Genomic DNA, 19,338 nt, shown 5'->3' on the forward strand with positions numbered 1-19,338 from the left:
TGATTTGGGTAAGTTTTTAAATAAGTTTTATTAACGTTTTCTAATAGTCTATTCACTCTGTGACTTGACTAATAGGTTTATTGTTTATATGAACCAATGTATTCATTTAAATATATTGGTAACTGTTTATATATATAATATATACCATATATAATTTTTGATTTTTTAATTTTAACTTGAATTATATATTAAAATAACAAGGAATTCATACAGTTGCCTGTATCTAAAATTGTGATATTAGGTTCGGTTTCAGTACTTTTTTGGAGAATTTAAAACTACTAACTACTTATTTGACAAACATAGTTTTACAATATATACATAAAATATTTATAATTATTATTTAATATTATATATTGAATAAAATAATACTTTATTATCTTCGATATAATTTCGATGAAGAAACCCCCCTACAAGACAAATCACCGATTAAGGAATAACAACCAATTCGATAAGTCGATGATTTTTCTTCTACGTTTCAAATCAACTTAAATAGAATTTAACTTTTAGATGTGGTGTAGTATTGCCTGGAGTATTACGACCACTACCACCATTACTTGTACAATTACTTCGTGGTAAAAATGGTGTAGATTCGTCATTACCTTCCAAACGTCTTAGCAAACGATCCTGATCCGATTCCTTGGGCGTGGTGGGCAACTCACGTTTCGGTGAGTGTATACCGGCTAATGTAGGTTTCGTACTAATACGATTCAATTTAGTCGGCTGATGATCCTGGAATATTTGAGAATTGGCAAATACGGCAAGAATTTCGGGTCCCAGCATTGGTACATTGGTTTGTGTTTCACGGCGATAATCTTCTTCATGGATTTTAGCATTACTGTGTTAATCAAACATATAAATAATTCGAAAAAAAAATATGGAAATTAAATGAAATTGTTAAAATATTCTGAAAATAAATATTATTATTCTGCAGTCAGCTTAAACGGGCTGGCTTCACTTCCATTTGAAATATTCCATTCATTGAGACAATATTGTCTTGTTTTGTATATTCTTGCAATTATTACCTGAATAATGCTGATGAATTTCCCCTACGCAATGGTTGATCAATGATAATTGCTGGCACTGTGACATTATTATTATCTGCCGGTTGTATACGTCCCAATATATTGCCATTCTTTTTACTGGCCAGATATTCTTCATCATCGTCAGGATTATAATTGGCTGCAAAGAGAATATGCAAATAAAAATGGTATAAAATTAAATTGGATTATTTGTCGGTAAAATTATCACATAAAAATTTTGTTTCGTCATGGTTGAAAGATGTTGGGTGGGTTCATTGGATATTTTCGGAAGCCAGACGTAATATATGAATTTCTTGCGTCATTTTCGATCTCCATATAGAACGAATTTACTTTTCCGAGGAAGAAATTCGTTTGGTTTGGGCCAATTATGAAACAAGTGTCGATCTTTCATTGACCATTTGCATCGTGGCAAGTGCTCAGTACATTATTCTAAAAAAATATCCTACATCAACCTAATGGATGAGCTTTCACTTTTCAAAGATGGTTTTTTTCAATTACACCCAGAGAAGGAATATGATCACCTCAAACATGTGTTAAGAGCAAAATGTTATTTTTGGGTGGTGACCATGTAACATGGTTTTCGCAACCATGTTATTTTCTCGGAAAACATGTATCTGTTTTCGGCAAGCAGGTTATATTTGACGAGAAAATAACATTTTAGTGACAAACATGTTACATGGTCACCATACAAAAATAACATTTTACTCTTGAAACATGTTTGAGGTGATCATATTTCTTCTCTGCGTGTATTAGTTGACTTTGTAGGCTCAATATAATTGATGAATAAATTTCTATACTTTAATCGAAATGTCTTCGATCACAGAAATGATAGTATTAATTACAAAATTAATTGAAAGTCAATTAAAAAATTAATTGATACAATTAATTTTTGTTTCAATTAAAAAATTTGTTTAATCAATTAAATTTTTAATTGAATATTTTTAAAACTCAATTAAGACTTTAAGTGGAAAAATTATCGTGAAATTTTTTTATGTTGTAAAAATTTTATTTCTATAGAAAATTGTATTAAATATTTATTTCTATAGAAAATTTTGCAAAAATTGTATTTCTATAGGAAATTTTGCAAAAATTTTATTTCTATAGAAAATTTTGCAAAAATTGTATTTCTATAAAAAATTTTGTCAATATTTTATATATATATATTTTTGTCAAAATATTATTTTTGTGGAAAATTTGGCAAAATTTTATTTCTATAGAAAATTTTGGCAAAATTTTATTTCTTTGGAAAATTTTGTCCAAAATTGTATTTCTATAAAAAAATTTTGTAAAAATTTCATTTCTTTAGAATATTTTGTCAAAATTTTATTTCTATAGAAAATTTTGGCAAAATTTTATTTCTGTGGAAAATTTTGTCCAAAATTTTATTTCTATAGACAATTTGGACAACATTTTGTTTCTATATTAAATTTTCTCAAAATTTTATTTTTATATTAAATTTTCTCAAAATTTTATTTTTATAGAAAATTTTGCCAAAATTTTATTTCTATAGAAAATTTTGTCAAAATTTTATTTCTATAGAAAATTGTGCCAAAATTTTATTTCTATAGAAAATTTTGTCAAAATTTTATTTCTATAGAAAATTTTGTAAAAGTTTTATTTCTATAGAAAATTTTGTCAAAATTTAATTTCTATAGAAAAATTTGGCAAAAATTTTATTCTATCTAGTCTATCATAAACCTTTTTTCGGAAGGTAAAATTATTTTCTGTGTATCATCAATGTTGTAACAATTTTATTTATATAGAAAATTGTATCAAATATTTATTTCTATAGAAATTTTAGTCAAAATTTTATTTCTATAGAAAATTTTATCAAAATTTTATTTCTATTGAAAAATTTGGCAAAATTTTATTCTATCTAATCTATCATAAACATTTTTTCGGAAGGTTCAAGTATGGTTCACTTTGGGTTTAGTGAAATGCCCGAATTTATTTTATGATAATTGGTTGATAGTTTTGCTGCAAGTAGAGGATGCTGATGTGGAATGTGGTAATTCCGAAACGTGCGTCCATACAACCAACTTGCAGTCTATAGGGCTTTGCCCAATTAAATTTGACAAACATTCTTCTCCTCTGTTGGTTAAGCTACACTTGTAGTTTAGTCAATGCATGGTTTTAAGCTGAAATCAAAAACAACTAAATGATTGAAGAATAAACAAACAATTCTATAGAACATGTTGTCACAATTTTATTTATATAGAAAATTTTGTCAACATTTTATTTCTTCTAAATGAAAATGTTGGACACAGTCATAGGAAGTGGTAGGAGCCTACCGTAACTTCCTGGTCCAGAGCACGGTTGCCACTCGTACCAAAGAGAAAATTTTACCAAATTTTGTAAGTTGTTGTAAATATACTCCCTTGTAAAGAAGTTCACTGTTCTTTAAATTTAAATTAATTTCCCTGAAGACGAGCATCGGAGATGTCTCGAAATATTGGAAAATTTGAAATATAAAAATACAACTCAAAAACAACAACATCTGTTTTTATTCACATGACCTCAAGCGGAACTAAGCAAATATAATCAAATTTTAAAACTCTTATTTTGAAAGAAATTTTTCATTTCTATAGAAAATTTTGTCAAAATTTTATTTCTATAGAAAATTTTGTCAAAATTTTAAAACTCTTATTTTGAAAGAAATTTTTCATTTCTATAGAATATTTTGTCAAAATTTTATTCTATAGTAATTATTGTCCAAATTTTATTTCTATAGAAAAGTTTGTCAAAATTTTATTTCTATAGAAAAGTTTGTCAAAATTTTATTTCTATAGAAAATTTTGTCAAAATTTTATTTCTATGGAAAATTTTTGTCAAAATATTATTTCTATAGAAAATTTTGTCAAAATTTTATTTCTATAGAAAAGTTTGTCAAAGTTTTATTTCTATAGAAAATTTTGTCAAAATTTTATTTCTATGGAAAAATTTTGTCAAAATATTATTTCTATAGAACACTTTGCCAAAATTTTATTTCTATAGTTAATTTTGTCAAAATTTTATTTCTTTAGAAAATTTGGCAAAATTTTATTTCTATAAAAAATTTTGTCAAAATTTAATTCTATAAAAATATTTTGTCAAAATTTAATTTCTATATAATGTTTTGGCAAAATTTTATTTCTGTGGAAAATTTTTGTCAAAATTTTATTTCTTTAGAACATTTCGTCAAAATTTTATTTCTACAGAAAATTTGGCAAAATTTTAATTCTATAAAAGTTTTTTCAAAATTTAACTCTATATAGAAATTTTGTCAAAATTTCATTTCTATAGAAAATGTTGGCAAAATTTTATTTCTATAGAACATTTTGTCAAAATTTTATTTCTATAGAAAATTTTGTCAAAATTTTATTTCTATAAAAATTTTTTCAAAATTTAATTCTATAAAGAAATTTTGTCAAAATTTCATTTCTATAGCAAATGTTGGCAAAATTTTATTTCTGTGGAAAATTTTTGTCAAAATATTATTTCTATAGAACACTTTGTCAAAATTTTATTTCTATAGAAAATTTTGTCAAAATTTTATTTCTATAGTAAAATTTTGTCAATATTTTATTTTATTTGTCAGAATTTTATTTCTATAGAAAATTTTGTCAACATTTTATTTCTATTGAAAATTTTGTCAAAATTTTATTTTTATAGATATTTTATTTCTATAGAAAATTTTGTCAAAATTTTATTTCTATAGAAAATTTTGTCAAAATTTTATTTCTATGGAAAATTTTTGTCAAAATATTGTTTCTATAGAAAATTTTGTCAAAATTTTAGTTCTTTAGAAATTTTTTTCAAAATTTTATTTCTATTGAAAATTTTTGTCAGAATATTATTTCTATAGAAAATTTTGTCAAAATTTTATTTCTATAGAACACTTTGCCAACATTTTATTTCTATAGTAAATTTTGTCAAAATTTTATTAATGTAGAAAATTTTGTCAAAATTTTATTTCTATAGAAAATTTTGTCAAAATTTTATTTCTATTGAACATTTTGTCAAAATTTTATTTCTATAGAAAATATTGTCAAAATTTTATTTATATAGAAGTTTTGTGAAAATTTTATTTCTATAAAAAGTTTAATAATTTTTAAAAAAATATTTCTATAAAAATTGAAGTGCCTCTTAGTTGCTCGTGAGCCTAACATAGTGCGAGAACGGATGCAATAGAATTTGAAAAAATATCTTGGACTACAGCCAAAGAGTACAAAAACTAACCGATGCACAAAAAAGTTAGTGGATAGAGCACAGAAGTTTCTTTGCTCTCACGCCAATTACCAAATTTGGTTTTCTCCGATGAGGAGCCATTCCAAAATGAACAGTTTGTGATAATCAGGATTTTTTGCCAATGAGATCCGTGGAAAACTCGAATGGTAATGGTGTGGGTCGCCATAATGTCGGTCACGTTGTTAACTTTTCCTATATCAAGAACCTCACAGGGAGCCAAATCCCTCAAGAATGATATTTAACGATCACCTTAACATTACAAGAAATTTTGATCTATGGACCCAAATATGTTGCCGGTCAAAGTGAGGAACTCCTTGAAATTGGCGTAAGGTATAACGGGATCGGTCGCCAACGTTTAAAAAGAATCAAATATGCTTTGCCTCAGTTGTCGGGGAATGGCATATTTCCCAATCACAACTAGTGTGAAGTTGAGAACAGAAACCCAGGAGTCTATCCCTGGAAAAGTTTCTTGGAGCCATATGTGAACCTACAAATAGAGGTTATTTTCAAAGACGCTTTGCATTAATTGAGTTTGCAGATCGGCGATGCGTAAAGAGATGGCAACCAAGCATTCAAATACCCGAAGAAAAATTGGCGATTTTTGACGCCTATTATGTGATGTTCTAAGCATGAAAAATTTGAATAGAACATTCAACAGCATTATACGCTACGTATAAGGTATATGAAGATATGACAGTAATTCAGCTTTCTCCGAATGCTTGTACAACATGAGAATTATTTGTAGTGGTCTCCCTGTGCATTTAATTTAACGCCTTTTCCAGTTTTTTTTTCAGATTCACTAGGGGACAGAGACTGATATTATTACCATTTGGTTTCCAAATGGTAATTTTTTATTAAAAATTGATTTTAGTCCTGTAATTCTATATTATTTGCTGTCAAGATACAGTGTTGCCAGGTGATTTTTGATTCTTCCCCCCAAATCTTAAGAAAAAAACCCCTAAATTGGTCTAAACTTTTTTCAAAAACCCCCAAAAAATTTAAGAATGTTAATAAGTCAAAAAGGTGTCCCAAATTTCGTTAAAAAATCCTGCAATGATACACTTTACAAATTAAATTTAACACAAATATATATACTGAACGATTTTTTTTTTTCTGAAGAACAAAATTTCTTTTGAAGTAAATAAAAGTCAGTAGATAACATCATTATACCACTTTTCACAAATTCGGGTTTATTTGTCTAAAATTTCGTTCCTGAGGAAAGTAATTTTTCTATGGGTATAATAATACAAAATGTATATAAATATAAAGAGCAGACAAAACAATATAATTCAATGTATAAATCTTTCAAATCAAATTAATTAAAACAGCGGCTTATAAAGTATAAATAATAGAAATAAAAAATAAACAAAAATTAAAGTTCAGTAAATATATACATTATTCGCCAAAATTGTAGGCGTGAAATTATGAGACCAATAATTTAATGTTTCAATGCCATTTCTTAATTTGTTTTTAATTGTATCAAATATTAAAAATGCCCCTTCAACAGATGCGTTTAAAACAGAATGTCATTGCTTACTTGCTTGTATTTAAGAACATGGGTTGACTTCCCTCATTTTTTTCAAAATTCATGCCAGAATTGTTCCAAATTTTGTTGAGAATTGCTCCACTTTATAGGGTCTAAAATAATTTTTTACCCCCAAAAATCCCTCCAAATTAATGTTATCCCTAAAAATCTCCCTAAACGTGTAAAAAACCCCTAAATTTGGGGGGAAAACCCCCAACCTGGCAACACTGTCAAGATATGAAATCGTTAAATAATTATTTTTTCGTATGTACGAAATAAATATTAAATGATGCTACATATCATTTATTTAGTTGTTATTATAAATTATTTTGATTTTTTAATATTTTTTGCAAATATAATTTTAATATTAATTAAATCTGTAAATCTTATATTGTTAAAATTTTAAATATCATTCAATTTTATTTATTTATGTATTTTTATCGGTATCTATTACCTAAATTGTATTATGTGTTATAAACTTTTTTTTTATTATTTGCTTCTAGATTTATTTACTTTAAGTAATTTTAGTTAACTTTACATCGTAATTATAAAACATTTTCCAGCAAAAACGAGCTTCCAAAAAAGTAGTTTGGATGCAGTGCAAATTTGGATAATCTCCAATGATTTTTGAGATGAGCTTGTCATAGGACAGACATTCTTCATTTTTGAATCCTTTGCATTGTTTTAGAAGTTGTGCCTTGGATGTTCATTTGAATCAAGAAATTTAAAAAAAAAAAATTGCCAATATCACTTTTTACTTTTATCAATATTTTTATTACATTTTTACAGGTTTGTTGGCACCATAAGAGAAAGCCATTGAAAACGAATCGCCGAAACGTCAATTCAAAAGTTTTTGATATGGTCGTAATATGACACCAAGACATAACATTCTAACTACTTCTCGAGATGTTCTTTATTAGTATGAATAAAAAAATAAGCAAAGTGAAAAAGTCAATAGGTGAAATTTTTAATTTTATTTTTGCGACATTTAAATGTCCAAAATTTAGATTTTGAATTTAAACCGTCAAATAGCGTATTTTCTAAGACTGCTCCAAAAAAAAAAACTTCATCGGAAAAAATAGGTGGAGGATCCCGGGATGCTCTTATAAAGAAATGTTTGTGGAACAACTTCCATTTGTGTTTGCTGGGTTATTAAATTATACAATGTGAATTTAAACTTCCCCTGCTGGAATATCAGACTTTCGCGATCTTGTGCAGCATTAAAAACAAAACAAACCTATTGTACTATTATATGAATCAGCCATTGGAGAGTAATTTGCAAATCATGACGACATGTATGTGCATTGGAAACACCTTCTTTACTGTTAACAAGTGTTTGCCAAGTCATAGAAAAGTTCGTCTCATTGTTGAAAAAAAAAATACGACAGATTCGCCACATTCACACCTGATAATTATTAGATCTATATTTGTATTATTCTTAATATATTTATATTAAGTTAGATGACTATTTGAATATATTTAAACAAATAAAATCCCCTGACTAAAATTCGCAAGAACCAATCAGTTACTCTGGGACTTCAATATAATTTTAATGTGTTTTGATATTTGGATAAATTTATTAGAAATCAACTGTGATCACTACTTGTTCGCAATATACCACCTTCAATAGCTTCATCACGGAGCAAATTGAACTAGGTACCCACATGAACCACTAGTAATATTTGCATATTTTTATATTTTCAATTCATCAATGAATATATTTCAAATCTTGATTAAGTATTGGCAATAAATAAAAAAATCTATAAAAATATGAATCGAGCAGTTCAGATCATTTGATATACGTGGTGAAGCAATGTCACGAATACTAATTTCTCATTATTATTATTGTGGTATTGTGAAATGTGGACAAATATGTCTGTGAAATGGTGTTAAAAATTACAAAGAATGGTATATACCAAGAAGGTGGAGATCAATGGAATCGACGTCCTATGAATTTTAATATTCTGAAATGAATGTGATTGCAACAATAAATAAAACATATAAAGATCTCCAACTGCAAGATATCAAGTGAGCAAAGGCGGCACTACTTGGGATATCTTATGTAATAAATAAATATTAAATTAATGCAATTGAAATAATTAAAAAAAAAATATTAGAAAATTTCATTTCCATACAAAATTTGGCCCAATTTTATTTATAGAAAATTTTCTCAAAATTTCATGTCAATAGAAAGTTTTCTCAAAATTACTTTTCTCTAGAAAATGTTGTCAACATTTTATTTCTATAGAAAAATCTATCAAAATTTAATTTCTCTAGAAAATTTTGTCAAAATTGAATTTCACTAGAAAATGTTGTCAAAATTTTATTTCTATAGAAAATTTGCTAAAATTTTATTTCTATAGGTAAATTTTGTCAAAATTTTATTTCTATAGGAAAATTTGATCAAAATTTCATTTCTATAGAAATTTTTGTTAAAATTTTATTTCTATAGAAAATTTTGCCAAAATTTTATTTCTATGGAAAATTTTGTTAACATTTTAGTTATATAGAACATTTTCTCAAAATTTCATTTCTATAGAAAATTTTGTCAAAATTTTATTTCTATAGAAAAGTTTGTCAAAATTTTAATTCTATAAGAAAATGTTATCAAAATTTTATTTCTAGAAGAAAATTGTATCAAAATTTTATTTCTATAGAAAGTTTTGTCAAAATTTTATTTCTATGGAAAATTTTGTCAACATTTTAGTTCTATAGAAAATTTTGTGAAAATTTTATTCCTATTAAAAATTTGGCCAAATTTTAGTGTATAGAATATTTTCTCAAATTTCATTTCAATAGAAAATGTTCTCAAATTTCATTTCAATAGAAAGTTTTCTCAAACTTTCATTTCTCTAGAAAATTTTATCAAAATTTTATTTCTATAGAAAATTTTGTCAAAATTTTATTTCTATAGAAAATTTTGTCAAAATTTTAATTCTATAGAAAAATTTGTCAAAATTTTATTTCTATACAAAATTTTGTGAAAATTTTCTTTCTATACCAAATTTTTTCAAAATTTTATTTCTATAGAAAAGAAATTTTATTTCTATAGAAAATTTTGTCAAAATTTTATTTCAATAAAAAATTTTGTCAAAATTTTATTTCTACAGAAAATATTGTCAAATTTTTATTTCTATAAGAAAATTTTGTCAAAATTTTATTTATATAGGAAAATTTTGTCAACATTTTTTTTCTATAGAAAATTTGGCCAAAATTTTATTTCTATAAGAAAATTTTGTCAAAGTTTTATTTATATAGGAAAATTTTGTCAAAATTTTATTTCTATAGAAAATTTGGCCAACATTTTATTTCTATAGAAAAGTTTGCCAAAATTTTATTTCTATAGAAAATTTTGTCAACATTTTATTTTAATAGAAAATTTTTTCAAAATTTTATTTTACAGAAAATATTGTCAAATTTTTATTTCTATAGAACATTTTGTCAACATTTTATTTCTACAGAAAATTTTGTCAAAATTTTATTTCTACAGAAAATTTTGTCAAAATTTTATTTCTGCAGAAAATTTTGTCAAAATTTTATTTCTACAGAGAATTTTGTCAAAATTTTGTTTCTATAGAAAGTTTTGTCAAAATTTTATTTTTTATAGAAAATTTTGTGAAAATTTTATTTCGTTTTGTTTTGTTATTGTTGGTTTCTTTCTTTAATCATTGTTGTTGTTTTTGATTTCAGCTTAAAACCATGCATTGACTAAACTACAAGTGTAGCTTAACCAACAGAGGAAAAGAATGTTTGTCAAATTTATTTGGGCAAAGCCCTATAGACTGCAAGATGGTTGGATGTACAGCTGTTTCGGAATTACCACATTCCTCATCGGCATCCTCCACTTGCAGCAAAACTATCAACCAATTATCAGAATAAATTCAGGCAGTTCACTACACCCAAAAGTGAACCAAATCAAAAACAACAAAAATTTTATTTCTATAGATTTTTTTTTAATTTCATTTCTTTAAACAATTTTGTCAAAATTTTATTTTTATAGTAAACAGTAAAAAATCTACTGTTTTTGGTAGAATTGTACCTACTGTGGCAACCGTGGTAGTGGTACCAAATGTATCGAATAAACGGGAGACTATATGCAAAAAAATACATCGCTTCGTGTCCGATATGTATACTTGCTTTTATTGAATTCTAAATATTTATCAAACCACCCCCAAATGTACTCGCTGAAAAAATCTCTGTCGCCCAGTGCAATACCCATTTGTGCTATGCACTAAAAGAAATTTAGTTTTATTTTATGGTATTTCCCTCATGGGCGTGAATTTTGATTATACGAAAAAAATTACATAAATTGTACGTGAATGGATTTACTACTCAAAACGCAAGGTCGCCAACGGCTTCCGAATTCAATTTTCTTAATAGGTAATTATTGATAACCACATACACAGGTGAACTTACGGAAATGTCTACAATCCACAATATTATATTTTATTATACAACGTAAAGACCTAATGAAGGTAATTGAATGATTAATAACTAAATGTGATAGTGGTTGTTGCTCAGACACAAGAAACATACAATGGGATGAATATTCATAGGCGATTTTGTCGATAAATATATGTTCGTGTTGATAGTTACCTACCTATTGTTTCATCATAGCAAAATTTTTCCTCGAAACAATTCCAATAAATATCTTCCCAGCAACTGAAATGAAAAAGAAAAAAAAAAGAAAAATTATTAATTTATAGAGTTGGAAATGACAAAACAATATAAATATAAAGTAGACTCCGTTTAATTTATAATCCTTGGAAAGTGTAAAAGGTGGCAAGGCTATTGTTGATGAACTGTTTCGAAATTCTTAAAAAAATGAAAAAAAGGCGATTCATTTTCATTTTGACAAAATTTTCTATAGAAATAAAACTTTGACAAAAATTTTCTATAGAAATAAAATTTTAACAAAATTCTCTATAGAAATAAAATATTGACACGTTTTTTATAGAAATAAAATTTTGAGGAAAAATTTGCTATATAAAAAAAATTTTGACAAAATTTTCTATAGAAATAAAATTTTGAGAAAATTTTCCGTAGAAAAAAAAAATTGACAAAATTTTCTATAGAAATAAAATTTTGACAAAATTTTCTAAAATAAAAATATATTTTGACAAAATTTTCTATAAAAATAAAATTTTAAAAAATTGTCTATAAAAATAAAATTCTAACAAAATTGTCTATAAAAATAAAATTTTGACAAAATTTTCATAGAAATAAAATTTTGACAAAATTTTCTATAGAAATAAAATGTTGACAAAATTTTCTAAAAACATATATTTTGACAAAATTTTCTATAGAAATAAAATTTTAACAAAAATTTCTATAAAATAAAATTTTGACAACATTTTTCATAGAAATAAAATTTTGACAAAATTTTGAAAAAAATAAAATTTCGGCAAAATTTTCTATAGAACTAAATTTTAATAAAATTTTCAATAGAAATAAAATTTTGACAAAATTTTCTATAGAAATATAATTTTCACAAAATTTTTTGTATACAAATACAGTTTTCTAAAGAAATAAAATTTTCACAAAATTTTCTATAAAAATAAAATTTTAACAAAATTTTCTATAAAAATAAAATTTTGACAAAAAAAAATAAAATTTTCTATAGAAATAAAATTTTAACAAAATTTTCTATAGAAATAAAATATTGACAAGTTTTTTATAGAAATAAAATTTTGAGAAAAATTTCCGTAGAAAAAAAAAATTACAAAATATTAAAAAAAAATTACAAAATATATAAAGTAGACTCCGTTTAATTTATAATCCTTGGAAAGTGTAAAAGGTGGCAAGGCTATTGTTGATGAACTGTTTCGAAATTCTTAAAAAAAATGAAAAAAAGGCGATTCATTTTCATTTTGACAAAATTTTCTATAGAAATAAAACTTTGACAAAAATTTTCTATAGAAATAAAATTTTAACAAAATTCTCTATAGAAATAAAATATTGACACGTTTTTTATAGAAATAAAATTTTGAGGAAAAATTTGCTATATAAAAAAAATTTTGACAAAATTTTCTATAGAAATAAAATTTTGAGAAAATTTTCCGTAGAAAAAAAAAAATTGACAAAATTTTCTATAGAAATAAAATTTTGACAAAATTTTCTAAAATAAAAATATATTTTGACAAAATTTTCTATAAAAATAAAATTTTAAAAAATTGTCTATAAAAATAAAATTCTAACAAAATTGTCTATAAAAATAAAATTTTGACAAAATTTTCATAGAAATAAAATTTTGACAAAATTTTCTATAGAAATAAAATGTTGACAAAAATTTCTAAAAACATATATTTTGACAAAATTTTCTATAGAAATAAAATTTTAACAAAAATTTCTATAAAATAAAATTTTGACAACATTTTTCATAGAAATAAAATTTTGACAAAATTTTGAAAAAAATAAAATTTCGGCAAAATTTTCTATAGAACTAAATTTTAATAAAATTTTCAATAGAAATAAAATTTTGACAAAATTTTCTATAGAAATATAATTTTCACAAAATTTTTTGTATACAAATACAGTTTTCTAAAGAAATAAAATTTTCACAAAATTTTCTATAAAAATATAATTTTAACAAAATTTTCTATAAAAATAAAATTTTGACAAAAAAAAATAAAATTTTCTATAGAAATAAAATTTTAACAAAATTTTCTATAGAAATAAAATATTGACAAGTTTTTTATAGAAATAAAATTTTGAGAAAAATTTCCGTAGAAAAAAAAAATTACAAAATATTCTATAGAAATAAAATTTTGACAAAATTTTCTAAAAAATATATTTTGACAAAATTTTTTATAGAAATAAAATTTTAACAAAATTTTCTATAAAAATAAAATTTTAACAAAATTTTCTATAAAAATAAAATTTGGACAAAATTTTCTATAGAAATAAAATTTTAACAAAATTGTCTATAAAAATAAAATTTTAACAAAATTTTCTATAAAAATAAAATTTTGACATAATTTTCTATAGAAATAAAATTTTGACAAAATTTTCTATAGAAATATAATTTTGACAAAATTTTCCGTAGAAATAAGATTTTGACAAAGTTTTCCATAGAAATAAGTTTTTGACAAAATTTTCTGTAGAAATAAAATTTTGTATAGAAATATAATTTTGACAAAATTTTACATAGAAATAATTTTTTGACAAAATTTTCTATAGAAATAAAATGTTGACGAAATTTTGTATAGAAATACAATTTTCTAAAGAAATAAAATTTTGACAAAACTTTCTACGAAATAGTGTTTTGACAAAATTTTCTATAGAAACAAAATTTTGAGAAAAAATTTGCTATAGAAAAAAATTTTGACAAAATTTTTTAAAAAATAATATTTTGACAAAAAAGTTCTATAGAAATTAGTTTTTGACAAAATTTTTTAGAAATATAATTTTCACAAAATTTTCTATAGAAATAAAATTTTGAAAAACCAAATGGCTACAGAAATAAAAATTTTACAAAATTTTCTTAAGAATGTAATTTTGACATAATTTTCCATAGAAATAAAATATTGACAAGTTTTTTATAGAAATAAAATTTTAACAAAATATTCTATAGAAATAAAATTTTGAGAAAATTTTCCGTAGAAAAAAAATTGACAAAATTTTCTATAAAAATAAAATTTTGACAAATTTTCTAAAAAAATATATTTTGACAAAATTTTCTATAGAAATAAAATTTTAACAAAATTTTCTATAAAAAGAAAATTTAAACAAAATTTTCTATAAAAATAAAATTTTGCCAAATTTTCTATAGAAATAAAATTTTGACAAAATTTTCGTAGAAATAAAATGTTGACAAAATTTTCTATAGAAATATAATTTTGACAAAATTTTCCATAGAAATAAAATTTTGACAAAATTTTCTATGGAAATAAAATTTTGACAAAATTTTCTATAGAAATAAAATGTTGACAAAATTTTCTAAAAACATATATTTTCACAAAATTTTCTATAGAAATAAAATTTTAACAAAATTTTCTATAAAATAAAATTTTGACAACATTTTTTATAGAAATAAAATTTTGACAAAATTTTTTATAGAAATAAAATTTTAACAAAATTTTCTATAGAAATAAAATTTTGACAAAATTTTCTATAGAAATAAAATCTTGACAAAATTTTCTATAGAAATACAATTTTTACAAAATTTTCTATAGAAATAAAATTTTGACAAAATTTTCTATAGAAATATAATTTTGACAAAATTTTCCATAGAAATAAGTTTTTGACAAAATTTTCTATACAAAAATAAAATGTTGACGAAATTTTTTATAGAAATAAAATGTTGACGAAATTTTGTATAGAAATAAAATGTTGACAAAATTTTCTATAGAAATAAAATTTTGGCAAAAATTTTCTATAGAAATAAGTTTTTGACAAAATTTTCTATAGAAATAAAATATTGACGAAATTTTGTATAGAAATAAAATGTTGACGAAATTTTTTATAGAAATAAAATGACGAAATTTTGTATAGAAATAAAATGTTGACGAAATTTTGTACAGAAATAAAATGTTGACGAAATTTTGTATAGAAATACAATTTTCTAAAGAAATAAAATGTTGACAACATTTTCTATAGAAAAAAATTTTGAGACAAAATTTGCTACAGAAATAAAATTTTGACAGCATTGTCTGTAGAAATAACATTTTGACAAAATTTTTTTAAAAATAATATTTTGAGAATTTTTTTTTTTGTTGGAAATATAATTTTCATAAAATTTTCTATAGAAATAAAATTTTGGTAAAAGGTTCTATAGAAATAAAATTTCCTTTATAGTCAATTTGCTATCTATAAAGATTCCCAGATGTTGAAGTATCATCTTGATGACAATATCGTGTCCATTCTTAGTTTAGGGGATTCGAATAATTGATTTCTGGTTACAATTAAAACGTTTAGCAGAGAATGAAGACGACCCATTTTTGTCGGCGGTGGCTGACACTAAATGTTTGCCTTCGGCGGCGGCGACTTAACGGCTACGCCGTATATGTATTTACCCTTAATACACTCAAAAAAAGTGAACTCTCTATTTCACTAAAGCCAATTTAACTTTATTTTAGTTTATGGAATTATTATATTTGAAGAAAGTTTCCTTTACTCTAATAATTTTTTGTGTACGTTAGTTAAATTAACTAAAACCGAGGAAAAAAATATACTCCAATGAAGCATAAAGATTAACTAAATTTGTGTCTTCAACAACATAGTTCAGAATTTCTTTTAATTTGTAAATTTTACCAAAAATGTGTCCATCATGAACTTCGTATGTCACTAAAGACATTCTTGCAATTTTGAACTCCAAGTTTTTCCTTCAAACTACAAAATTTTCTTTAACAAGTAAAAAAACTTAATTATGTCTAATAAATTTTCTTGAATTTGTCGAAAAATATTTCCTTATTTTTATGACATCGGAGTGATACCAACGTTTGTAATACAGTTTAGTTAAAATTTTCTACAAATATTCAAAATTTTCTAAAATTAACCGAAAGTTTTCTTCCTGGTGGGTTCACTGTTTTTTCAGTGTACATTTTTTCTGCTTTAATTCAAAATTTAATTAATTAGTGGCAAATTTTAAGTCGAGATGAGTCGTCATATTCGGCGGAGGCGTCGACTGGCAAAAGAGGGTCGGCGGCGGCTAAAATCGGCGTCGGGCGACACCAATTTAACTACAAACAAATAATTTTTTGCCAATACAAATAAGTTAAATTAAGCAATAGTTTAACTGTGTAAGAAAACAATTATATTTTTGGATTCATGGTGGTGGGTATTTAAGATTCGGCTCGAACGAATTTAAGTCCGTATATACTTGTTTTTTTATTGAACGCCCGACAAAAATTAGTTAAAATATGGTAGTGCTGGATTTAGCGCACTTTTTGTGCACTAGAGTAGGCGTGTGCATCTTCTTTTGCATTCCTGTAAGTAAGAGCTTTTTGTGGTTTTTTTCATCAAGACTTTTTACGAACGAACGATATTGTGCGAAGAGATATTAGTAACAAGTAAGAGCAAAGTTAAGTTCGGCCCGGCCCGGCCGATGCTTAAATACCCACCACCATGGAAATTCAGAGATATTATATTAACATTGAGTTTTTTTTTATTATTGCAAAATTCCTCGATTTTTGTATTTTATATTTATTAATATTGAAAATTATTTGAGCTCAATTTTGATTGGATCCCTGTCGGAAAATGATCTGGGCGGCATCTATGCCCTTAAGAGGAAACATCGGACATCGTTCTATATGGCCGCTACAGCAAAACATGGGCTTAAAGTACCGCTAGATTTCAAATTTCAAGCAAATCGGATGAAAATCATGGCTTCCATGCCCTCAAGAAGTTAAATCGGGAGCTCTATAGGTCTATATGGTCTCTGAATGAAAACATGGTCCTACACGCAAAAAAATAATTCTTTCATCCCAAACGAAATTTTAGACAAACCAAGTTCGTTTCTCATTTGCTTTTCGTTGAAAGAAAGTGTATTTGGAAAAAAAGTATATACTTTTTGTGATAAACGTTTATTCTTTTCCAGGATGTAAAAACAATTTCATAAAGACCTCAAAAAAATTTTGTTTCTAGCTAATTGTATTTCCCCTTACATCTTTCTCACTTCCACGAAGTTTTTTAGTTATTAGCACCTTTTTCTGTAATACAAACAATGTAGAAGAAATTATACGATTTTATAAATTTTAAATTACCTTTCGCCTGGACGGAGAATCGAACCACGGACCACGCAATTTGTAAGCCAACACACTATCCACTGAGCTATGTAGCCGTTTTTGTCATCAATAAACAATTACCCATATAAGTTATATTTATATAGCATAGCTTGCGGCGCCCACGAGCCAAACAAACAAAGTTTATTTAACAGAAAAATACATTTAGTTAGGCACCGTGGAGCAGTGGTTACTACGTCCGACTTGCATGCCATGGGTCGTGGGTTCGATCCCTGCTTCGACCAAGGTTTTTTTTTACATATATTCCAGATATGGTCGGAAGATTCCGAAAAAATGTTCAACATTACATTCTACTATATTAAATTTTTACAATGAACTGTAAAATGTGTCTTATTAAAGACCTAAAGTCAGTGTTTGATATGAACGAAATGGACTGTGTTGTTGGTTCAAAAATAACTTTTTTATTGAAAAAATAAAAATTTTGTAACAAACGAATTTTTTGAGTGATTAAAGTGTATACTTTTCGAAGCAATTCAAAAAACCCTAACAAAAGAAAAACGTTTTCGGTACACGTTTTCCAAACGTTTTTTTTTCTTTGCGTGTATATATAACAAATTTGGCACAGCACTTTATAAACCTCTCTATCTAATCTAAGAAGTCAAATCGGAAGATCGGTCTATATGGGGGCTATATCAAAACATGGACCGATACAAAATTTAAGCAAATCGGATAAACATTGCGGATTCCATGCCCATAATTAGTCATATCGGGGGATGGCTATGTCGAAACCTGGACCTATATAGCCCATCTTTGAGCGTGACCTGCTTGGATATAAAAAAAAACAAGTTTGTGCAATAATTCAGCAAGATACCTTTCTTATTGAATGATGTAGCGTGATTACAACAGACGTCGAGACAGACGGACATCGGTATATCATCTTAGAATTTCTCCACGATCAAAAATGTATGTACTTTATATAGTCGGAAACCAATAGCTCGATGTGCTAAAAACGGAATGGCAAACTTATGTTATTATACCTCTATTACCATCCTATGGTGGTGGGCATAAAAATACTGGTAATTTAGTTGAATTCTTGTATTTGAAGTATAAGGACGTTTTCTGTGGACTCAACACATTCTGTGTTCTCATGGGACCAGCAACGCGAAGCGGGCCCACCTAGTATAATTATAGAAAAGACAGTATTTTACCTTTATCTGACAGTACTTTGACGCTATTATTCGAAATATTTATGTGCATTCTTAAGCGCACTAAAATTGCAATGATTTCCTCATGTAAATTTACTGCTTCTGAAAGCGCTGGGCGTTCAAATCAAAATGCATATCGAGCACTTCGTGATTTTTTTGGTCAATTTGATCGTTCAAATGTGCGTACAATCGCAAAAATCGTAGAAAAATTCGAGCAAACCGGGTCTGTAGAAGATGTGAGAACACCAGTGCATGCTCGTACAGCTCGTACTGCAGAAAATATTGCTGCTATTCGCGATAGTGTGGCTGAAGAGCCGTCCATGTCAACTCGTCGTCGTGCCCAACAATTGCACCTCTCACGCTCGTCGTTGATGAACATTATGCATATAGACTTGCATTTACACGCTTACAAGGTGCAATTGGCTCAAGAACTAAAGCCTCTTGACCATTCCAAATGTCGTGAATGGGCAGAATGGTTCCAAGAAATGGCAACAGTGGATGATCAATTTTCGAAGAAAATCATCTTCAGTGATGAGGCACATTTTCACCTCAGTGGATTCGTCAATAAACAGAATTGCCGCATTTGGGCGAATGAGAATCCAAGAGTGATTGTCAAAAACCAATGCACCCACAAAGAGTGACTGTTTGGTGCGGTTTAT

At 25.5% G+C, this 19,338-nt stretch overlaps 1 protein-coding gene across 6 annotated transcripts in view; it reads right to left on the reverse strand.

Annotated features, from left to right (window-relative positions):
• The window catches only part of LOC142223965 (uncharacterized), a 136,923-nt gene that overhangs the window by 37,679 nt on the left and 79,906 nt on the right, over positions 1 to 19,338 (reverse strand). For all 6 annotated transcript variants that reach the window (XM_075293765.1, XM_075293768.1, XM_075293767.1 and 3 more), the window contains exons 3-5: positions 11,393 to 11,454; positions 1,023 to 1,179; positions 600 to 835 (exon numbers count right to left, since the gene is read on the reverse strand). In XM_075293765.1, coding sequence (XP_075149880.1) covers positions 600 to 835; positions 1,023 to 1,179; positions 11,393 to 11,454 — 455 coding nt within the window. The remainder of the gene's footprint in view (positions 1 to 599; positions 836 to 1,022; positions 1,180 to 11,392; positions 11,455 to 19,338) is intronic.

The sequence above is a fragment of the Haematobia irritans genome, chromosome 2, assembly GCF_050003625.1.
Source record: "Haematobia irritans isolate KBUSLIRL chromosome 2, ASM5000362v1, whole genome shotgun sequence".
Taxonomy (NCBI): Eukaryota; Metazoa; Arthropoda; class Insecta; order Diptera; family Muscidae; genus Haematobia; species Haematobia irritans.